The 25347-nt window shown below is 40.8% G+C and overlaps 1 protein-coding gene across 17 annotated transcripts in view; it reads left to right on the plus strand.

Annotated features, from left to right (window-relative positions):
- The window catches only part of LOC122554240 (receptor-type tyrosine-protein phosphatase F-like), a 469298-nt gene that overhangs the window by 432512 nt on the left and 11439 nt on the right, over positions 1 to 25347 (plus strand). For all 17 annotated transcript variants that reach the window (XM_087990512.1, XM_087990511.1, XM_087990513.1 and 14 more), the window contains 4 exons: positions 1883 to 2168; positions 8609 to 8787; positions 18861 to 18987; positions 20817 to 20942. In XM_087990512.1, the coding sequence (XP_087846638.1) occupies positions 1883 to 2168; positions 8609 to 8787; positions 18861 to 18987; positions 20817 to 20942 (718 nt within the window). The remainder of the gene's footprint in view (positions 1 to 1882; positions 2169 to 8608; positions 8788 to 18860; positions 18988 to 20816; positions 20943 to 25347) is intronic.

The following is a 25347-nucleotide window of genomic DNA, read 5'->3' on the forward strand; positions in this document are numbered from 1 at the left end:
TGCCTTTTGAGGGATTGCACTAGAGGTCCACCAGACTAACCCCTTTGACAGAGATTGAGTTAACTGGACCTGTATTCAAAAACTGATGGGGAATCCTATTGAAACTTAGAAAATTCTTAAAGGGTGTGACAAGGTGCATGTAAATGGGATGTTTTCCCTGGCTTGTGAGTCGAGAAACAGGGAACATAATCTGAATAAGAAATAGACCATTTAAAATTGAGATGAGGAGGAATTTCTTCATTCAGAGGGTGGTCAATCTTTGGAAATCTCTGCACCAAAGGGCTGGGAAAGATCAATCCTTGAGCATGTTCAGCCAATAGCTACCTGGAGACTCAGAGTATCAATGTTGAGGATATAATGCAGGAAAACAGCATTGAGGTAACCATGATCTGATTGAATAACACAGCAGACTCAACAGGCTGAATGTCCTACTGCCAATGTTAAGTTCTGTGTTCAGTTGCTCGAGAATTTCCTCCTGATCGCCATTGACTTCAATTTTATTAGGACTCCTTGGTGCCACACTTATTTTAATGCTGACTTGATGTCAGAGACAGTCAATTGTTCATTTCTAGAATTGCGAAATGTATTTGTCTATGTTTGAACCAAGGCCGGAGCTTAGTGGTTCTGATGGAATCCAAACTGAGAATTAGTGAACATGTTGTTGGTGAGTTAGTGACAATTGTTAGCACCATGGATAATTTCTTGCATAACTTCGTTGCTGGGCTGGTAATAGGCTGAGTTGGATTCTGGACAAGATAAAACCTGTGAAGTTTTGCACATTCTGGTATATAGTAGTGTCGTAACTCTTCTGCATTAGCTTGATTAGCTTCTGCATTAGCTTAATGCGGGAGCACAGGTCTTCAGCCTGACATTGGAAATGCTGCAGGGGCCCTGTAACATTTACTGTGCCACCTGTAGTCAGCTATTTCTTCATGTTAGTTGGCATAAATTATTGTATTTACTATATATGCAGGATCTCCCAACTCACTTGATGTACAATCAAAGAATTGTCATCAGAGGTTTGTGTAAAGCCTGTGTGACTCTCTAGTAAACCTTTCCCCTCTGAATCAAGCCCTACTTCAACCTCATAAGCACAATGTTTAGCTGGCGCAAATATCGAGTGAATGCTGTATTTTTGGAGATGAAGTCTGTCAAATGAGACATTAAACTGAGGACTCTTTGACTGCTCAAACAGATTAATGGCACTATTTCAAGACCAGGTGAATTTTTCTAGGTGTGCTGGCTTATTGGTATCTCTCAACCAACAGACATTTATCTTAACATTATTGATGGGGGCTTGTTGGACAGACATGTGATTGGTATTTGGGAGTCATTACAAGCACTTACACAGAAATAGTTATGGTCAAAACAATTGGGACCTGCTCAGTAAGGCCCCTGCTCACCAACTCTTTCTTTGTTTTCAATCTGGGGTCATACCAATTTGGGCTCACTGTGGGAAGAAGTCTGCAAAGCACTATACTACACTATAAAAGCCATTCATTCACAACAAGTTTGCACAAAACATACCATGAAAAATTACCACAATTCCATTCTGCTATGCTGGTTGAAATAACAGTTATCTTGCCTTATGAAAATTCCAACACAAACAAGCAAATGATTCCAATTCAACATCTCAGTTGAAAGCACACAACATTGCAGTGTTCCCTCATGACTGGACTGAAGAATCAGCCTAGATTGTGTGCCGAAGTCCTCTGACTTTCTCAGGGGTTAAAATGTTACCATTGAGCCAAGATACCTAAAGCACTGTTATAGTTTTCTAAAATTGTTTTCAGAAGTTGAACCTATTTCAAGGAATTAGGTCAACCATTCTTGCCATAAATGATTTAATATTTCATGATGAATTTCTTTTTCTTCTGTGCAGTGCTGGTGTGGGTCGAACTGGCTGCTTTATTGTGATCGATGCCATGCTAGAAAGGATCAAACATGAGAAGACAGTTGATATCTACGGTCATGTCACCTGCATGAGAGCACAGCGAAATTACATGGTGCAAACAGAAGATCAGTATATCTTCATTCATGAGGCCCTCCTTGAGGCAGCAACATGTGGAAACACAGAAGTTCCAGCAAGAAATCTCTTTGCCCACATACAGAAACTTGGTCAGGTTCCACCAGCAGAGACAGTCTCAGCCATGGAGCTCGAATTCAAGGTCAGTGCTACAACTAATGTATAGGTTTTATATATTGGCAAAATACTTGAAGGGCTTATGCCCGAAACGTGGATTCTCCTGTTCCCTGGATGCTGCCTGACCTGCTGCGCTTTTCCAGCAACACATTTTCAGCTCTGATCTCCAGCATCTGCAGACCTCACTTTCTCCTCAAAATGCTTGATGTGATCACTTTAATTGACCATTAAACTGATTTTGACAGAAACTATTAAAACAAATTGGAAATATTAAATGCGTAGTATTTTCTAATTGATGCTTCCCCTCATTTCACTTCTAGTGCTTAAACTAGAACTAGCCTGGTGTTGATTCATTCAGTGATTATTTCTTCCTCCCACCCATTCTTCACATGTCCCTTAGTAACATGATTGAGAACAAGAATGTAACACATCGAATTATGGAACCTGCACCCGATATACTACCACGCCTGTCCGTCCTGAACGTGTTATGTTGCGTTATACTGTGAAGAGGAAAACAAAAGCTATCTTGACATCATCGAAATATTAGTACAGGAATTCCTGTTTAATGCCTCTATCCTCCATGAGAACTCAGATTAGATTAGATTAGATTAGATTACATTACAGTGTGGAAACAGGCCCTTCGGCCCAACAAGTCCACACCGACCCGCTGAAGCGAAACCCACCCATACCCCTACATTTACCCCTTACCTAACACTACGGGCAATTTAGCATGGCCAATTCACCTGACCCTGCACATCTTTGGACTGTGGGAGGAAACCGGAGCACCCGGAGGAAACCCACGCAGACACGGGGAGAACGTGCAAACTCCACACAGTCAGTCGCCTGAGGCGGGAATTGAACCCGGGTCTCAGGCGCTGTGAGGCAGCAGTGCTAACCACTGTGCCACCGTGCCACCCACTAATCTAATCTAATCTAATCTAATCTAATCTAATCTAATCTAATATGCAGGTTAAGTGGATTGGCCATGCTATATTGTCTGTAGTGTCCAATAAAATGTAGGCTAGGTAGGTTAGCGAGGGAAATATGGGCACAGGGTGCAGATGGGTCTGTCTGGGATGATCTTCAGAGGGTCAGTGCAGACACGATGGGTCAAATGGCCTCTTTCCATATTGTTGGGATTCTATAATTCTAGAACTGTCTATTCTTAATGCATTTTTAGATGTAGGTTTGCTCGCTGAGCTGGAAGGTTAATTTCCAGACATTTCATCACCCTACTAGGTAACATCTTCAGTGGGCCTCTGGGCAAAGCACTGCTGATAATTCCTGCTTTCTATTTACATGTTTGGTTTCTTTGGGTTGGTGATATCATTTCATGTTCTTTTTCTCAGGGGGTGGTAAATGGGATCTAACTCGATGTGTTTGTTGATAGAGTTCCGGTTGGAACTCTCATGCGTGTCTCTGTTTGGCTTGTCCTAGGATGGCTGTGTTGTCCCAGTCATTGTGGTGTCCTTCCTTATCTGTGTGTAAGGATACTAGTGAGAGAGGGTCATGTCGTTTTGTGGCTAGTTGATGCTTTGCCTGGAGGCTCACTGAAGATGTTATCTAATAGGGTGATGAAACTTCTGGAAATGAACCTTCCAGCTCCGTGAGCAAACCTACATCCAGAACATCAACCTGAGCTACGTATCTTCTCAAAATTCATTATTGCGTTTTTCTCATTACTTTTATTCTTCATATGTTTATCTGATAAATTCCTCTTGAATTGTAATAATTGATTTTGCATATATTTGTGGCAATGCATTCCATATTCTACCACTGGTCGTTCTGCTATTATGCGCATTTCGTTTATTTGAGTTAACACAGGATTGCGTGAGATTGGAACTACCACGTTATAGCAGAACCGACTTTAACTCTTTATACAACATGTGACTAACCACCACCCCTCTGTAGCTTATATAGATCCCATGTTTGTGCTCTCCCACTTATTAATTTGTGTTAATCTTGCACAACTTTACACCTATTCAAAATGCATTTGCATTATGAAAGATTCACATTCTTTGTTTTTCTTCACTGAAATCCAGTTTTAGATTTGCCAAAGTTGAAAAAAGTAGAAGTCCTCTTAAACTTGTGTTGAGCAGTTATTTGTACTGTGATTCCCATAGTAAAGGCTTCATGCAAATTACTGCAAGCTGAATGTAAAATTCTGGTTGTCTGAAGCTCTCTTCTTGAGCATTCGAAGAATGGTCTTTATATGAAGGCTCAATTACATCTAGTAGTCTACAACCAATTGAATACAAAAATAAAATACTGTGTTACTATAGGGAAATTCTCAATGTAGAATTATCTATAATTTGAAAGTCAAATGCAAATCATTTGGACAGGGTTGAAAGCTGCCATCTTTGGTTCACACAATATATTTCAAAAGTATGTTTTTCTAGACATTTCAGCATATCTAGTCCTTTTGAAATATTTCACTGCATTAGTGAAATCAATGTAACATTAAATAGCACAGCTAAGGGAAATAAAGAGGGTAAATCTAAACAGGATGTTTCAGCGAGTTTTGAGAAGATTTGTTGCTCAGGTTGAGGTTTTGGATGTAGGTTTGCTCACTGAGCTGAAAGGTTCATTTCCAGAAGTTTCGTTACCTTATTAGGTAACATCTTCAGTGGACCTCATGCGAAGCAATGCTGAAGATTCCTGCTTTATATTTATATGTTTGGGTTTCTTTGGGTAGGTGATGTCATTTCCTGTGGTGAAGTCACTTCCTGTTCCTTTTCTCAGGGATGGTAGATGGGGTCTAACTCGATGTGTTTGTTGATAGAGTTCCAGTTAGAATGCCTTGCTTCTAGGAATTCTCATGCGTGTCTTTATTTGGCTGGTCCTAGGATGGATGTATTGTCCCAGTCAAAGTGGTGTCCTACCTCATCCGTATGTGAGGATACTAGTGGGAGAGGGTCATGTCTTTTTGTGGCTAGTTGGAGTTCATGTATCCTGGTGGCTAGGTTTCTGCCTGTTTGTCCAATGTAGTGTTTGTTACAGTCCTTGCACGGTATTTTGTAAATGACAAAATCCAGACAATGAGCAAAACTAACATTATTTACAAAATACCGTGCAAAGACTGTAACAAACACTACATTGGACAAACAGGCAGAAAACTAGCCACCATGATACATGAACACCAACTAGCCACAAAAAGATATGACCCTCTCTCACGAGTATCCTCACATACGGATGAGGAATGACACCACTTTGACTGGGACAATACATCCATCCTAGGACAAGCCAAACAAAGACACGCACGAGAATTCCTAGAAGTATGGCATTCTAACTGGAACTCTATCAACAAACACATCAAGTTAGACGCCATCTAATGGAAGATTTGAGTTATAAAAATAGGCTGGAAAGGCTGGGAGTTATTCTCACGAGCATAGGAGGTTGAGAGGTGGCCTTATCGACGTTCATAAAATTATGATTGGCACAGATAAGATGAATAGCAATGGTCTATTCCCGAGAGTTGGGGAGTTCAAAATTAGAGGGCATATTTTTAAGATGAGAAGAGAAAGGAAAAAGGATATGAGAGGTAGCTTTTTTTAGGCAGAGAGTGGTTCTTGTGTGGAATGAACTGTCAGAAGAAGTGTTAGATGCAGATAAATTTACGACATTTAAAAGACATTTGTACATGAATAGGTAAGATTTGGAGCAAATGCAGATAAATGGGGCTAGTTTGGGATTGTAGTCAGCATGGACAAGTTGGACCAAAGGGTTTGTTTCCATGCTGTATGTGATGCTAGAATGTTTCCATTTGTGGACAAAACCAGACGAAGGGCATAAATATGAAACAGTTACTAATAGATCCAATTGAGATTGAGGACAAACTTCTTTACCCTGAGTTTAGTTAGAATGTAGAAATTGTCACCATCTTAAGATGCTTCATCAATGACCTACCATCCATCATAAGGTCAGCAGTGGGGATGTTCACCAATGATAGCACAATCTTCAACACTTATGGTGGGCGGCACGGTGGCACAGTGGTTAGCACTGCAGCCTCACAGCGCCAGAGACCCGGGTTCAATTCCCGCCTCAGGCGACTGACTGTGTGGAGTTTGCACATTCTCCCCGTGACTGCGTGGGTTTCCTCCGGGTGCTCCGGTTTCCTCCCACAATCCAAAAATGTGCAGGTTAGGTGAATTGGCCACGCTAAATTGCCCGTAGTGTTAGGTAAGTGGTAAATGTAGGAGAATGGGTCTGGGTGGGTTACGCTTCGGCGGTTCGGTGTGGACTTGTTGGGCCGAAGGGCCTGTTTCCACACTGTAGGTAATCTAATCTAATCTAATCTAATCTTATTGCTCAAACACTGAAGCAGTCCAGGTTCAAAGAACCGGATAATATCCAAGCTTGGCAAGCAACATGAGCGCCACACAAATGCCAGACTATGACCATCATTGAATCCACCACTATGGGAGCTATCATTGGCCAGAAACTCAACTGGACTCACCACATAAACACAGTGGCTACAAGACCAGGTCAGAGCTAGGAACTCTGCAGGAAGTAACTCACTTCCTGAATCCCTAAAACCTTTCTACAAGGCACAAGTCAGGAATGTGATGGAATACTGTCTACTTGAATGGATAAGTGAAACTCCGACAACCCTCAAGAATCTTGACACCAACCAGGACAAAGCAGCCTGCTTGTTTGGCACTACATCCACAAACATCCACTCCCTCCACCACTAACGGTCGATAGCAGCAGTGTGTACTTTCTACAAGGCGCACTGCAGAAATTCAACAAAAATCCTCAAACAGCACCTTCCAAACTCATGACCACTTCCACCTAAAAGGATAAGGGCAGCAGATCATGGGAACACCAACATCTTCAAGTTCCCTTCCAAACCACTCACCATCCTGACTTGGAAAGATATGACCATTCGTTCACTGTCACTGGGTCAAAATTCTGGAATTTCGTCCCTCATGGCATTGTAGGTCAACCCACTGCAGCAATTCAGGAGGGCAGATCACCACATCTTCTAACCAGGCATAGGCAATAAATGCTGGCATAGTCAGCGATGCCCACATCTGACACATTAATTTTTAAAAAAACATGGAGTCATTCAGATAGTGAGCATGGATGAGAAAAATGCAGATAAATATTAAATCTAGATTGAAAATTAAGAAGAGCGTGGAAAACAATATACTCAAGGTTTATTCAATGAAGTAGGAGACTATTTGTATCATAAATACCAGAGTAGATCTGCTGAGCCATGTAGTCTGTTTCTAAACTGCAAATATTATGTAATAACTATGGTAATGTTAAATGGCTATTTTTATTCACAACCAGCCTCTTGATTAATGGCTGAAGAGACCATTAATTAATGAAAACCCAAATGGTGTACAATGTTTTCAGATTAAGGTGGCAACCCATGTTGATGCTTACCTGCCAAACAAACATGCAGATTTTGGGTGTGATTAGATCAGTGTTAAGTCTGCTTTTGACTTGTCAGCTCCTTTTGAAGGTGTTGGTCAGGTTTTACAAGTTGACATGTATGTTGCTACCTCAGATGAGCAACCAGGGTGTGGCACATGGTTTCATATTTATGTTCAACTAAAGTTGATGTAATAATTGGAACATCTAGGTATTATGTTGGCTAAAAGAGAGAAGTTGTTTTGTCTATATGCTCATTGAAATAATTAGATTGTCAAAAATGCCATTGGAAATTGCATACCTTTGCACGCAACACGACAAAAAGCAAGAACAATCGTCATTCTAGTTAATTAACCTTCAACTGCACTCAGTACAATGTGAGAACATGAAATTTCTTTGTTTTAATCTTTTTGTTAGAATTCAAGCCACCAATAGAATGCTGTATTTCCATTTTAAGTTTCAGTTAATCATTGATTACTTTTAAGTTTATCTGAACAACTCATTTTTTTCTTCTGATTTTTCCCATCCTTTCCTCCAGCACATTCCAGCCTCACTTTCCCAACATCTTCTCGAGTGTCAGTGACTCAAATGGAGGTTCTGATATCCTGTGGGTGCTTCACCCAAGTAACCATTCTTCATGTATCAGTTTGGACAGTAGGTGGTGGTAGCCTACTTTAACAAATTGTCATGACTGTTGATCTCATTCTTATTATTCTTGTATGCATGCATGTGTACAAACTTATAAATGCATAATCACACACATCCAATTCCTATTACTGTTCCTGGACAGCAGGTTGAGACTTGGTTATCTCGGTGCATAGGCTAATTCCAGATAATTTTGATTTTCTCCTGTAGCGATTCTGCTGTAAAATTCTATAATTATCTGTGTAATGGCCTGTAATTTGTTTTCACAGATGTGTCATAAGAATATTTTCTTCCTGTCTTCTGCATATTGAGGAATGCTTTTGTGACAGATATGGAGCTTGAGCACTCAAACACTACTGGCCCAAGTGGCCTGTCTTTCTGCTGTTCCATGCAAACCCATCTTACATTTTGGGGCTAACCTATTTTAATATTTATTTGCAGCGCTTGGCAAACTCAAAAGCACATACCTCACGATTCATCAGTGCCAATCTCCCTTGTAACAAGTTTAAGAACCGGCTAGTAAACATCATGCCATATGAGTCCACCCGAGTTTGCCTGCAGCCAATCCGAGGAGTTGAGGGCTCTGATTATATCAATGCCAGCTTCATCGATGGGTACAGGTACTACAATTTTCCACTTGGAAAGCTTGCCATTTTCTTATTTACTCCATACCAGCTTTTCAGTAACATCTGTAACCTTCAATATGTCGTTCCTCTTAGAAATAAATGTGGTGCATTTTTAAAGCTTGGCTTAAAAGTCTTTTGCAGCCAAAGAATCACTTTTTAACTGTAGCCAGTTGTGTAAAGAATTGCAGTTGTGGCACGTCCCACTAATATCAATGAAATGAATGATCAGTTTATCAAACTTGGCCAGGACGTTGAGAGATCTCCCTTACTCTTTGAATAACACTAAAAGAACCTCTGTGTTCACCTGAGAAAGCAAATAGGGTCTTTGTTTATTGTCTGTTCTGAAAGTTGCCACTTTCATCAGTGCGATCTTTCTTCACTGTTGTTTAGGTATCAATATGGGTATAAATCTGTGCTGAAGTTTCTAGACATACAAATAAACTTTATCTTCTGAAAGATAAGAACTGGGGATGCTGAAGATTTCTTTCAAGTCTTATCTTTAAAGATATGCACATACAAGTCAAATAAAGCAAAGATCTTTAATGGATGTGACTCAGTTTAAAGATTAGAAAAAGAATGCATAATGCAAAACTACTATACTGTCAGCTGTATTCTGCTTCTTTGCAAATAGAATAGCATTGACTCAACACACTTAAAGCACAGAGCATTATAACAATTCACTTTTACTTCTTATTTGTAATGTATTGGCATTGATGCTCTTCCATAAACTCGTATCCGCGTGTTGAATTGGGCAGCGAAAGATTCTTGGAGATTTACAAGGGTTTATTGTAAATCTGTAGTTAAGTACTATCATCATTTGTACCTTTCCCTTTCTAATTCTCTCCCTGTCCAGAAACCAACACCCAAATGGGGGAGATTTAGTTCTTTTCTTTTAATCAATCTGTTCAGATGTGTGATGATACATCTCTGGATCAGGTGGGACTTAAACCAGGCCTTCATATTCAAAGGTAGAGACTATCACTGCATCACAGATCTCACAAAAGGACAGTCGACAGAACTTGAAGTTGTATTGAGGAACACCAGTCTCCAGTTCATTGCCTTATCCATTCAGCCATGGTTACAGGCCCTTGAAACTTAGAAACTATCTATTGTATGGGACTGCTGTGTGCAACAGTCCCCTTTTAATAGTCTGTTAGTCATTTCAATCAACATGTCTGGACATGCTACGACACATGGCCTAGGTAGATGGGACTTACATCTAGATGATCTGGCCCAGCGGCATGAACACTACCACTGTGCTGCAACAGCCTGATAACTGTTAGATATTTTAATCAGCTTGTTTGGTTCAGCTGTGAGGAGGATGGTATTAAACTTCAAAAGGGCAGAGAGAGTTTGTTAGAATTGTTGGACAAGTGACAGATGAAATTCAGATGCATAGAAATGCATTCAAATGAATTTGTTTTAGCAGGAAAAACAAGAGGCAATACAAAATAAAAGGTACAATTCTAAAGGGAGTGCAAGAACAGAGAAATCTGTATGTATATGTGTATAAATTATTGCAGTGAGGAAACTGATTGAGAGCACAGTTAATAAAGCAAGATCCTGAGCTTTATCAACTGTGCCATATAAATGCAACGAAGCAATGACAAGCCTGTACTGAACAGTTTGGCCTCAGCTGGAGTTTTGCATTCAGTTCTCTGGGCACCATTTTTAAGGTAGGCTGTGAAAGTATTAGAGAAGATGGACCCAATGGTTCCAAGGATGAGGGTTACATAGTTAGCTGGGAGAAGAGGTTGAGAAAAGTTGTTACAAGCATTCAAAATCTTAAGGTGTAGAATGGGAGAAACTGTCTCATTGATAAAGGGATCAAGAACCCAAGGACACTTATTTAAAATTTAAATTCATTCATAGGATGAGGGCATCACTGGCTGGGCTACCATTTATTGCCCATCCCTAATTGCAGTTAAGAGTAACCACACTGCTGTGTGGTCGAGAGTCACATGTAGACTAGGCCAGGTAAGGATAGCAGTTTCTTCCTGGAAGGGCATTATTGAAGCAGATGTTTTTTTTCCCAACAATCACTCTTAATTCCAAATTCCACAACCCACCATGGCAAGATTTGAACCCAGGTCCCCTGAACATTACCTGGGTCTCTGGATTAGCAATCCAATGATAATACCACAAGACCATTGTCTTCTTGTAATGAGTGGTAACAAAGCAGTGGTGACACAAGGGAAAGCATTTGTATGCAATGAGTGATTAGGATGTGAATGCACTACCTGAGTGCAAAGTGGAGGCAGATATATAATCATGGCTTTCAAAGGGGATCTGAATTATTATTTGAAGAGGAGACATTTGTCGAGTTACAGAGAAAAGGGAAATGACACTGGCTACATGTTCTTGCAGTCAGCAAGCATACACGTGGCAGACCAAATAAGCTCCTCATGTGATATAACTATGCTATGATTCTAGGTCTTGCCTACAGACAATAACTGTGTGTTTTCAGCACCACTGAGACATGCATGAGAGTACATGAAAGGAAACATTCATCCAAGGACTATTTAATGCCATGGAGATTGATAAAAGAAAACTTGACAACAGAGATCTGTACTGAATGCTTGCACTGCTTGACACTTTCATTTGTATCTGTTTTTGTAATTTAACACTGCAGCAATATAGTTTTTCCCAAACTAAACTCCTTAAATTCTAGTCAACGCCTATTGAATTATTTATTAAAGTTGTGCAATTTCAGTCCTCAAACACTAAATTAATTTGTTTAATACAAATTTTAATAATTGTGTAACCTGGATGATATCTGAGACTTAATTATATTTTTGGTGAAAATCAGGAATATTACAACACCTTAATGATTTACATTATTACAAAAACTTACCTAAAATCAGGTTACAATCATTTGAAGTATGTGGAACACATTAATTATGCACTGTTATCAGGAAGAGGAATTACTGCCAAGGGTGACTCTAGTCAGATAGGTATATCTATCATAGAGCACTGCCTCCATCTAGTGGGGAAATGTGTAATTTTGTTTTACTTCAATATTACTTTGTGGGAAGTGGGTGTCGCTGGCTGGCTAGCATTTATTGCCAATCCCTTGTTGCCCCTCGAGTAGGTGGTGATGAGCTGCCTTCTCAAACCATTGCAGTCCACCTGCTGTGGGTTGACCCACAATGCCATTAGGGAGGGAATTGCAGGATTTTAATCTAGCAACAGTGAAAGCACGGTGATATATTTCCAAGTCAAGATGGTAAGTGGCTTGGAGGGGAACTTGAAGGTGTTAGTGTTCCCATATATCTGCTGCCCTTGTCCTTCTAGATGAAAGTGGTCATGAGTTTGGAAGGTGCTGTCTGAGAATCTTTGGTTAATTTCTGCAGTGCATCTTGTAGATAGTACACACTGCTGCTACTAAGTGTTGGTAGTGAAGGGAGTGGATGCTTGCAGATGTAATGCCAATCAAGTGAGCTGCTTTGTCCTGGATGGTGTCAAGCTTCTTGAGTGTTGTTAGGACTGCACTCATTCAGGCGTGGAGAGTATTCCATTACACTCCTGACTTGTGCCTTGTAGATGGTGGACAGGCTTTGAGGAATCAGGAGATAAGTTACTTGCCACAGTATTCCTAGCCGCTGACCTGGTCTTGTAGTCACTGTGTTTATGTGGTGAGTCCAGTTGAGTTTCTGGGTTAATGATAACCCCCCAGGATGTTGATGGTGGGGGATTCAGTGATGGTAACACCTTAGAATGCCAAAAGGTAGTGGTTAGCTTGTCTCTCATTGGTAAAGGTCATAGCCTGACATTTGTGTGGTGTGAATGTTACTTGCCACTAGTCAACCCAAGCCTGTACATTGTCCAGATCTTGTTGCATTTGAACATGGACTGCTTCGATATCTGAGGAATCACGAATGGTACTAAATATTGTGCAATCATCGGTTCACATCCCCACTTGTAACCTTATGTGGGAGGGAAGGTCATTGATAAAGCATCTGATGGTTGGGCCTGAGGACACTACCCTGAGGAACTCCTGCAGAGATATCCTGCAGCTCAGATGACTAACCTCCAACAACTGCAACTATCTTCCCATGTGTCAGGTATGACTCCAACCACCAGAGAGTTTGCCTGCTGATATCCATTGATTCCAATTTTGTAGGGCTCCTTAATGCCGCACTTGGTCGAATGCAGTCTTGATGTCAAGGCCTGTTACTCTCTCCTCACCTCGGGAATTCAGCTCTTCTGTCCATGTTTGGACTAAGGCTGCACTAGGGTCAGGAGCTGAGTGGCCCTGGTGGAATCCAAATTGGGCAATACTTAACAGGTTATTGCTGAACAAGTGTTGCTTGATGTCACTGTTGATGACACCTTCCATTACTTTCCTGATAAGCAAGAGTAGGCTGATGGTATGGTAATTGGCTGGGTTGCATTTGACCTGCTTTTTATGTACAGGACATACTTGGGAAATGTTCCACATTGTCAGGTCAATACAAGTGTTGTAGGTATACTGGAACAGCTTTGCAAAGGAACAGCAAAGTCTGGTGCACAAGTCTTCACTATTGTTGCTGGAATGTTGTCAAGGCCTGTAATCTTTGCAGTATCCAGTGGTTCTAAACATTTCTTGATGTCACAAGTAGTGAATCAAATTGGCTGAAGATTTGTGTCTGTAATTGTGGGAACCACTGAAGAAGGCCGAGATGGACTGTAATGTAATCTAATCTAATCTAATCTAATCATGCACTCGGCACTTCTGGCTGAAGATTGCTGTGAAAGCTTCAGCTTTATCTTTTGCACTGTGCTGGGCTCTTCCAGCGTTGAGGATGAGAATATTTGTGGAGCCTCCTCCAATGAGTTGTTTAATTATCCACCACCATTCACGACTAGATGTGGCAGGACTGCAGAACTTAGATCTGATCCATTGGTTGTAGGATCGCTTAGCTCTGTCTGTCACTTGATGCTTAAGCTGTTTGGCATGCAAGTAGTCCTATTTGGTGGCTTCACAAGGTTGACATCTCATCTTCAGGAATGCCTGCTGCTCCTGGCATGCCCTCCTGCACTCACCAGTGAACCAGTCTTGATCCCCTGGCTTGATGGTAATGGTTGAGTGGGGGATATGCTGGGCCATGAGGTTACAGATTGTGCTGGAGTACAATTCTCCTGCTGTTGATGGCCCACAGCAACTCACGGATACCCAGTCTTGAGCTGCTAGATCTGTTCGAAGTCTGTCCCATTTAGCACAGTGATAAGAGTCGCAGAACACGATGGAGATTATGCTCAATGTGAAGGTAGGACAGCATCTCCACGAAGACTCTTACTGATACTGTCATAGACAAATGCATCTGCAGCTGGCAGATTGGTAAAAATTAGGTCAAGCATAGTTTTCCATATTGGAACCTATTGGTTCTCTCACCACCTGCTGCAGGCCCAGTCTAGCAGTTCTGTCCTTTAGAATCCAACCAGCCGATCAGTGGTGCTGCTGCCAAGTCACTCTTGGTGGTGAACATTGAAATCTCTCACCCAGGGTACCTTTTGTTCCTTTGCCATCCTCAGTGCTTCCTGTGAGTGTTAGTTTAATATGGAGAAGTACTGATTCATCAGCTGAGGGAGGATGGTTTGTGATAATCAGTAGAAGGTTTCCTTGCCCATGTTTAACCTGAATCCACGAGACTTCATAGGGTCCAGAGTCAATGTTGAGGACTCCCAGGGCAACTCCCTCTCGACTGTAAACCACCATGCTGCCATGAGTATGACTATGTCAGGCTGTTGCTTGAGACAGCTGTCCCAATTTTGGTACTAGCCCCCAGACATTCCCACTGCACCACAAGATCCCCTAATAAAAATAGCCTACTCTAATTTCTGAACAGCTACATGCACCCCCACAAACCACCCAATTTGACCACATCCCCCTCCATCCCACATTCATCAACTCTATTATCCCCTTCCCCCAAACTGATCCAACCCTCAAAGCAAACCTATCCTAACAACCTAATATGACTACCTTCCAGCCACCCAATAGTTCTCTCAACCTGACCCAAATAACAACCCCAATGACCCAGTCACTCCCTCCAACCTGACTATCCATTTTCTTAAACACCTCACCCAGCTATTCACCTCACTCACTAATTGTCTCCATCAATTTACTCACCACACCTTACTCACAACAGTTAAGTCTTAAATATATCCTCTACCCACCTCACCATCTCATTCCCTACTCACGCCCCACTCGCTCAACTGCCCCTTATCCACATACCCACCATAAAAACCAACCCCGTCCACTTACCTGTATCGTCCACTTACTCCCTATTCAACTTACCCAAACCCCTACATCACCTACACTATACACCAACACTTAACCCATACCCATGTATCCATTCACAAACATTTCAAGTGGACAGTTAAAATTATTATGCAGCAGCTAGTGCTATAAAAGAGATAGAAAACCTATTTGTCCCTCATCTACTGCCATCTAGTGGAGTTTTCTGAGGGACACAATACTGGGCACTTCAGTCAAAGCTGCATTTGAAATACCTCACAAAAAATCCACAGGAGCATACAGTCAAGATAATTTATAGATTGGGGTCATTATCTTCAATCCAGCAATATAGCAAGTATATTTGCTTTGAGATTTACCGGAACTTGTTTAGAACTTTGGCGTTTGGATTTGTATTCAGTGTTTTGTGAGGTTGTGCACAATTTGCTTGATAGGTGCTTCATTTTCATTGGGTCAACAAACAGTTTTGAACACTGCAGTTATTGATCAGAAACAAAGGGCTGAACCTTTTATTTTTTGGCTAAATGTGGTTAAGAAGAGTGATTTGAGAGGATTTCACTGAGAAACCCAGCAATATTTCACACAGTATTTTACTGACATACCTCATTAATTATCTCTCCAACCCCTATGATATTCCTCAGGTCCTGTCCTGTACACATCTTATCACATACCATTCCTGGAACAATTCGCCACTCAGCAGATCCCTGCCCAAAGACCAACATTCCTTGCAGACACGCCAACTTTGACAGGCTGCTGTTCACGCAGATCAACATTAACAATCTGACATTGGCCCTCATTGGCAGTGTAATGGCACATTGGACAAAAGCTAAGCTGCCCAGAACACATGGTGGCATGGCTGAGAGCCCCTCGACCATGTATCCCTATTGTCTTGCCATGGTCACTGTTTAACCACCAAACAGCACACTTTACCTGTTCCTGAAAACCTTAAGTCTGTAGATCAGGTCTGAGTATCTCCCACTGCTTCCCCAGTACCATTGGTCACATGGATCTTGTCATTGACCGAAATGATATGATCAGGCAAGCATTCAGACAAATCCAAGTAAGAGCTTTTATTGATAGACAGCAAAAAGGCACACAAACGAACTGTAAACAGACTGCAGTTACCAAACATCACTCAAACCAAATACTGGCATTCTTGATCTTGACATTCATTGATGGTCCTCTGTACTCAGCTTTCATCTACAAGAATGGTATGTCACTCAGGTCCTGTGTGCCTTGTAGCACCCAATGCAGTTGAACTCTGTCTTCTACACAAAGAGGTCCTTCCACTTGAATGTCCTCACCCTTTCCCTCAGGAGACTGTTCGCATCTTCCAGTTCCTAGTACCTTTCACATTGCCTTGTTGCTTGCTCTGATCATCAGATCACACCACACCAAGGTGGTATAGCACACTGTGCCAGGACTATGCTTGAAAGGTATCCCTGGCCACTTCAAGCTGTGAAACTGGACCTTCAACATCCCTATTTTCTGATCCACTATGATTTTGGTCATAGCATGTACACCAGTTTGGTGAAGGTACCACACTGGCTGAGTAACAAATGGTTTATATCTGAAAGGTAATGCCTGTTGGCACTCCAACCCCTTCCCAACCCAAACCTACCTTAACCATTTCACTCTCTATTGCATTCATTACAGGCTATGTAACAGATGCAGCTGGGTGGCAACAATCGGTTGATTAGTCTATGAACTAGTGACCACATCAATTGCAGAATCCATTTGCTTGCCAACAATCATGTAATTGGTGCTCAGGTGACTGAACAGCTTGGGGTGGGAACAGGATAATGAGAAGTATTTTCATCTCCATCAGTACAGAGATTGTCTCTGTTGTTTGCAGTCTACACCATTTTAAACTTGAAGAAAACCAGTTCATCTTTCCTTCAATATTTGTTGTAAGCTGTGACTTTTAATTGATAAGTCAGGGACCCTTCTATAAGTGAACCAGCCATCTTGTGTCTCTTGCAAACCAATGGAACCAGCCAAAGATGGACAACTAAAATGCAACATTCTGGCCAATATAAGAATCATAAGGTTCTCAGCAACTTGTAAATAGAAGCCACCACCGAACTCATCCAGTTTTCCTCTATCCGTGCCAATTTTTCCCTTTTTGTTTGTTTGTCTTTCATGCATGTGCTTGTAAGGAGGGACTTGGGGGATTAGAGTTTTAATTAGTGGTGTTATATGCTGGTGTTTTATAACAGTTTAGCAGTAGTTAGGGTATATTTACTTGCAAAAAATAGTAATTCTTGGTAAGTACTTGGCCTGAGCTCTCTATCAACCTGGTTCTAAAGGTCAGGTAGATTGGGGAATTTTGTGTACTTATTTTAAAATCTTTACCTTTTGTCACAACTGCAGAGATAGTAAGGCTGGATTTCCAGCATGCTATCCCAGTGAGTCATGAATGTTCAAGCAGTTTTCCAACTGCATTCAATTTCTAGGGAATGCCAAATGATGGCTGAGTATCGACATGCCATAAGTGAGGGGTGAGGTTGAGAAGGTGGGACCTTCATAGTAACTTCTGCAATGTGTCAATTGATCCCATGCCATTGGCATCACTCTGCATCAAAAACCAGCCCTCCAGCCAACTGAGCTAACCAGCCCCTACCCAGAGGGTTGTAGGGATCTTGAAGTCACTGTCTGAACGTCTGGTGGAAGCAGACACCCTGTAACCGACTGATGAAGAGACCAGGAACTGGAAGCTAGTTCTTTTTGGGCATTTGTATTAGGCTGTTTTCTGCAGTTTTGTAATGATTTGTTTTATTTTGGTTGAATATTGTATACGTCATTTTAACTAAATACGAATGGCACACCTTGACACTGTTTAGAAATCATTGCATACTACAGTTTAAAGACTTAGGTTTATTATGCGTGTCAGCTAGTTCTCCTTTTTATCACTGATGTTAACTGGCAGAACGAGTAATCCAAATTAATTGCAGTGTCAGATGTATCGATCTTGAATTATTAAGGTTTGGTCTTGCTTGACTGTAATCTTTTGAACTGTTTGGATAATTTTATTTGATTAGATTGGGGAAAATATCAACCTTTATTCTTTAAATTATGTTGTAAATAAATACAAATCTTCAGAAAACATCTGAATTTTTAAATTATTGTATGCAAATCTTTGCAATTATAAAGAGCTAAACATGAAAGTCTCCTTTTAATTGCTTTATTTGTCTCAGTTAGATTATTTTACAAGGTAATGACCAGACCATTACATTCCCTGTCCTGTGGGCAAAGTCATACCACATGCTGGAAGGAATAAATTCCTCACTCATCCATCTACCTTAACAATATGCAGCTTTGCCTGTTCAAACCCTTTTGATTATTCAGTTTAAGAGTGAATCTGTTGGTGAGTTTATTGGGTGGGCATTCATGGGTGCATTCAGCACCCAAATATTACATAACAGCTGATATGATGCAAACAGGTGAAGACCAACAGTTTTATGGAAGAATTTCATCAAATACAAAGCATTCCAGAAGAAGTGGAAAGGGGCAGTATGCAGAGCAAACTGTGTTGGAAGGGATAGCATGGGAACAACAAAATGGGGGAATGGGATAATATGAGGGGGAAGGGATCACATAAGAAGAAGGTTGGGAATGAAGGATGATATGATGAAAGGGATGGTTTGAGCATGGCATAAAAGGGAGCGCTTTGGGAGGATGGAATGGCAAGGGATGGGGAATTTAAATAAATATTGTTGCAGTAAAGTTACTAATTTCACCGGAAATGTGCATGTCTCTGCTAATTTTTAAATAATAACAGGAATGTAGAAATGTGTGTTCTGAAAACTACATATGTTTCCTCAATGAACAGGCAGCAGAAAGCTTATATTGCCACACAGGGACCACTGGCAGAGACCACAGAAGATTTCTGGCGTATGCTGTGGGAGCACAATTCCACAATTGTAGTAATGCTCACAAAATTGCGCGAGATGGGTCGAGTAAGTAATTTGCCTTTGTGCTCCCAACTGTACAATGAAATTATTTACAATGAAAGTCATTTGCTGGTTATTAGCTAAGATATTCCATTTGTAATTATGTAAATAGTAGTACAGGTCCCAGGATTGAACTTGACAATGATTTTTTAGATGAGTGAGGTGGTGAAGAAAGAAAGAAAACAAAAATATAAAATTAAACTTAGAGCCATCTGACACTGAATGTGTATAACCAAATTGTAACACCTCTTTCGACTAGAATGTGGTCATAGAGATCTACAACACAGAGAAAAGTCCTTTGGCCTATCATATTAGTGCAGGTCAAAAACAACTACCTAATTGTTCTAATATCCCATTTTTCAGCTCTTAGTCCATAGCCTTGTATGCCTTGGCATTGCACGTTCAGATCTAAATTCTGCTTAAATGAAGGTTTCTGCCTCTACCAACCTTACAAGCAGTGAGTTCCATCTTCCCAGCACCCTCTGGGTGAAAAGGTTTTTCCTCACATCTCCTCTCAAACCACAGCTCCTTACCTTAAATCTACTCCTCCTGGTCATTGATCCCTCCATTGATTCCAAGGGAAAATGTTTCTTCCTGTCTACTCTATCTATGCCCCTCATAACCTTCTATATCTCCATCATGTTCCCTTTCAAACTCATCTGCTCTCAGGAAAGCAACCCTAGTTTATGCAATCCTTGCTGGGCCGAAAGGCCTGTTTCCACGCTGTAAGTAATCTAATTTCTAAGTAATCTAATTTCTTCATAATGGAAATTCCTCACCCCAGGAAACATCCTGCTAAATCTCCTCTGCACTTTCTCCAATGCTATCACATCCCTCCTATAATGTGGATTCCAGAACTGCACGCAGTACAATAACTGTCGCCTAACCAAAATTTTATACAGTTCCAGCATAGCCTCCCTGCTCTTAAACTCTATGCCTCAGATAATAAAGGCAAGTATACCATGTGCCTCCTTAACCATTTTTCCACCTGTCCTTATGGCTTAAGGGACTGGTGGACATAGATACCAGTGTTCCTCTGATCCTCTCATACAAAAGGTAAAATTTTAACCAGCTTTTGAAGCAATAAATGTAAGTGTGTAGTGTCACCTGTTTAGAGATTAAATTAAACCTGAAAATGCTTCCTATCAGAAGGATGTTGTGAAACTTGAAAGGGTTCAGAAAAGATTTACAAGAATGTTGCCAAGGTTCGAGGATTTGAGCTCTTGGGAGAGACTGGTTAAGCTGGGGCTGTTTTCCCTGGAGCGTCAGAGGCTGAAGGGTGACCTTATAGAGGTTTATAAAATCATGAGGGGCATGAATAGGATAAATAGACAAAGTCTTTTCCCTAGGGTGGTGGAGTCCAGAACTAGAGGGCATAGGTTTATGGTGAGAGGGAAGAGATATAAAAGAAACCTAAGGGGCAAATTTTCATGCAGAGGGTGGTGCATGTGTGGAATGGGCTGCCAAAAGAAGTGGTTGAGGCTGGTACAATTGCAACATTTAAAAGGCATCTGGATGGGTATATGAATAGGAAGGGTTTAGAGGCATATGGGCCGGATGCTGCCAGGTGGGAGTAGATTAGGTTGGGATATCTGGTCAAGACAGACGAGTTGGACCAATGAGTCTGTTTCTTTGCTGTACTTGAAAACCTTAAAACAGATTTGGCAATATCGGTGGATAGAGTTAACAGAGCCTAATGACTCTTGTACTTGCTCCAAAGAAGGGGAGAACTCAAGGGCTTCCAGCATCCACAATATTTTGCTTTTATTTTACTGTTTCGAGGTTTTATATATATTATGCTCAGTGTTGCTGATTCATTCTTTTATTCTCACCAGGAAAAGTGCCACCAGTACTGGCCAGCAGAGCGCTCTGCTCGGTATCAATATTTTGTAGTCGATCCAATGGCTGAATACAGTATGCCACAGTATATTCTGCGGGAGTTCAAAGTAACAGATGCCAGGGTAAGTGTGAGATGTGAGTCATATCAATGTTCCTTAATGTTATTCTCGTGTACATACTAATAATGTGATCCACTGTTACAAATATGTTTTGTCTAAAGTATTAATTTGTAATATCATTCGTTCGAGAGATAACGATAACCTGGAGAGAAAGATGTGATTAAGAGGAGATGCGAGAGAGAAGATAGGAATAACTATTTAAGTTGAAAAACTAAGAGGGGAGGATCCTCTTGAGCTTTTGCTATGGCTCCTGAACAGGTAGTAATGAGAAGAGACTTGCCTCAACTCAGGTTCAGCTGCAGAGCTGTTTAAGTTTGCTTAAACAATCCCACAATTTGAAGAGAGGGATGTGGAGAGATGTTTCATTTCATTTGAGAACATTGCAAAACAAATTAAATGTTTGATTTGACTTGATTTGTTACTATTGTTACATGAACCGAGATACAGTAAAAAGTATTGTTTTGCATGCTAACCAGACAAATCATACCTTATCTAAATACAACAGGGTAATAGAACAGAATACAAAATATAATGTTAGAGCTAGAGAGAAGGTGCAGAGAATGATCAACTCTAATATATGAGAGGTCCATTCCTAAGTCTGAAGATAGAGTGAAGGAAGCTGTTCTTAAATCTGTTGGTATATACCTTTAAAAGTTCATATCTTTTGTCTGATTGAAGAGGGTGGAAGAGAGTATAATCAGGGTTGGATGGGCCTTTGATTATGTTGGCTGCTTTCCTGAGGCAGTGGGAAAAGTAGACAGTTTTCCATGATGGGCTGGGCTGCATTCTCAACTCTAATTTCTTGTGGTCTTTGACAAGCTGTGATGCATCCAGAAATTTGAATTCTGCTAATCCCATCTGCCTTTGTTAAATTAAGCTATTATGGCTTTGCAGACACATATGCAAGAGTATAAATGAAAATAATTATCTTTACAGTGTGTGCTAAGCAACTTTTAAGATTTATGATGATCAAAACTTGTATTTTCAAAGTTGATGCAAAGAAACTATTAGTATTCGGAAGCTTTCCTTTCTCCAATGGGTGGAAATATAATGAAGATGCATTTTCTAAAATATTAATTGAAAATATGATCAGCCAGATTTATATATATCTCAAACTTTTTAAAATAACTCTTTTTAAAGCAAAGGACACTGACTGGCTGTGGCATCAAAAATCATTGTGTTTGGGAAGAACACAAGCTTAATTTAACTGGAGTCGCTGAGCAACATTCCCTCCATGTGCATGCTCATTGACATCCAGTTCCAGAAGTCGCTGTTGGGAACTGACCTCGACGCACTTGCAAAAAAAATTAGAGGGGATGCTGTTACTGTGTTTGCAATGCTTTAGTGGAGTGGTCCCATGATCCAGTTTGTGGGTGTAAAATTATATTGGCTTTGAACAAAATCAGGGAGGAAATGCCCAAGAAAACAAAACCTCAGCCCTCCTTTTTCTTTGAGACCCCACATAGAACATAGAACAGTACAACACAGAACAGGCCCTTCAGACCACCATGTTGTGCCAACCATTGATCCTCATGTCAGGTAAACCTAATGTACGAACCCTCAAATTTCTGTGACCATATGCATGTCCAGCAGTCTCTTAAATATCCCCAATGACCATGCTTCCACAACTTCTACTGGCAATGCATTCCATGCTCATACAACTCTCTGCATATAGAACCAGCCTCTGACATCCCCTCTATACTTTCCGCCAAACAGCTTAAAACTATGACCCCTCGTGTTAACAATTTCTGCCCTGAGAAAGAGTCTCTGGCTATCAACTCTATCACTGCCTCTCATTGTCTTGTACACCTCAATTAGGTCCCCTCTCTTCCTTTTTTTTTCAATGAAAAAGTCTGAGCTCAGTTAACCTCTCTTCGTAAGATAAGCCCTCCATTCCAGGCAGCATCCTGATAAACCTCCTCTGAACCCTCTCCAAAGCATCCACATCTTTCCTATAATAGGGCGACCAGAACTGGACACAGTATTCCAAGTGTGGTCTAACCAAAGTTTTATAGAGCTGCAACAAGATCTCACGGCTCTTAAACTCAATCCCCTTGTTAATGAAAGTCAAAACACCATATGCTTTTTAATAACCCTGTCCACTTGGGTGGCAATTTTAAGGGATCTATGTACCTGTACACCAAGATCCCGCTGTTCCTCCACACTGCCAAGAATCCTGTCTTTAATCCTGTACTCAACTTTCAAGTTTGACCTTCCAAAATACATCACTTCGCATTTATCCAGGTTGAACTCCATCTGCCACCTCTCAGCCCATCTCTGCATCCTGTCAATGTCACGCTGCAGCCTACAACAGTCCTCTATACTGTCAACGACACCTCCAACCTTTGTGTCATCTGCAAACTTGCTAACCCATCCTTCAATCTCCTCATCCAAGTCATTAATAAAAATTAGAAAGAGTAGAGGCCCAAGAACAGAACCCTGTGGAACACCACTCACCACTGACTTCCAGGCAGAATATTTTCCTTCTAGTACCACTCACTGTCTTCTGTTGGCCAGCCAATTCTGTATCCAGACAGCTAAATTTCCCTGTATCCCATTCCTCCTGACCTTCTGAACGAGCCTACCATGGGGAACCTTATCAAAGTTTGTCAGTTGAAAATGCACCAGAAAACCTCACTACTGCAAACTCTCAAAGAAGAGGTCTGTCTACATCACTGTCCCCAGAAAAAGGAACCTCAGTGCCAGTAGCCTGTGTGGAAAGTGATTTTGGTTGCAGAGTTACAGTTAGGGCAATGTAATAATTCTGTTTTTCTCAATTTAACATTTCTTTGCCGGAGTACGTATCAAACTGCAGGGTGTCATCTTATTTTTTTCCCCACAACTGGAGGAGTATGTTTGTTATTTTTCAAGAAGCATAATTGGACATAATTGCACATTTTAAACAAATCTCTGAATAAATACTGAATCCTTGCTTGAGCTAAGGTTTTTTGCAATAAATTAGATTTTTATTTGTCAACTTGAGGAATCTGAATGACTTTGGTTCTGATACTGAGCTTCATATAGTCTAATATATAATTGGCAATTATCAGCTCCCTTTTCAAATTTAAACATTGTTATGGCCAATGGAAGAATAGGAAACAGAAAGAAATCAATCCACCCTTTCTAACTTTGTTGTTGTAATATTCTTGCTTTTTAGATTAAATGTTCACTTATTATGTTCACTTAAGTGAATGAATGGGAATTTTTGAAATGTCAGTGTACCATTGTTTTGCTGTGTGAAGTTCAAGCCCCACCACTCAAGTTGACAGATTTGAATTCAGTTAAAATCAAGTTATCAGTTGTGGTGACCGCAAAACTACCATTTTCGCAATAGATGCTGGACTTGATTGCATTGCCCACATCCAATGAATAGAAAAATCTGTTTTTGACTCCTTTATTGCACTGAGAATTCACATAATCGTTCCAACAATTAGAAGAGAATTGCAAGTTGTCTCTTTTTAAATCAAGAATCGTGACCAAAGATATGTGCACGTCAGATCAATAATTTCAAGTTGTACTGTATGTTGAAGAGTTTTGATAATGATAACACCTTTATTATTGTTATCTACTTTCAGTAGGTCCAGGTGTTTCTTTTAGATTTCCCGCATCATCAATATTTTGTATTTTGCCTTCTTACATAATTGACAAAATTAATATACTGCACGCAATTACCAGAATATTTTATTGCTAACACAGGTTGCAAAATAAATATATAAAGACAGAGGTTTATGTAGTTCACAATACTGTCTTGCTGATGTAATATTTTAAATGTGCATTGTTATTGCCACGGTTTTGTGGTGTGCACACCATTCACAAAAGGCATAAATGTCATTTTCTGTTGAAATAGCTTAGCTTTATCCTTTGACCATGGAAACGTGTATTACATTTGAAACTAGCAATGAGGCCATAGAGGTGGTGCTGCTGAAGTGGTATAAATAAGTGTGTTATCATTTAGCAAAATGATGGCCTCTTAGATATTCCACTTGTTTTCTTGAAGTTTGTGTTAGAACCATAGAAAAGCTACAGCAGAGAAAGAAGCCATTCAATGCCAATTATTATGCCAGCTGAATAAACTAGCACATCAGTTGAGGATTTCTATCTCAACAGTTGAAACTTTATTGCTGGAACAGCACAGCAGGTCAGGCAGCATCCAGGGAACAGGAGATTCGACGTTTCGGGCCCAGGCCCTTCTTCAGGAATGAGCAGAGAGTGTTCAGCAGGAGAAGATAAAAGGTAGGGAGGAGGGACTTGGAGGAGGGGCGTTGGAAATGTGATAGGTAGAAAGAGGTCAAGGTGAGGGTGATAGGTCGGAGTAGGATGGAGGCGGAGAGGTCAAGAAGAAGACTGCAGGTCAGGAAGGCGGTGCCGGGCTGGAGGGATCCGGCTGAGACAAGGTGGGGGGAGGGGG

The sequence above is a fragment of the Chiloscyllium plagiosum genome, unplaced genomic scaffold (assembly GCF_037043375.1).
Source record: "Chiloscyllium plagiosum isolate Xiang-an unplaced genomic scaffold, Cpla_swu_hap1 HiC_scaffold_9, whole genome shotgun sequence".
Lineage (NCBI taxonomy): Eukaryota > Metazoa > Chordata > Chondrichthyes > Orectolobiformes > Hemiscylliidae > Chiloscyllium > Chiloscyllium plagiosum.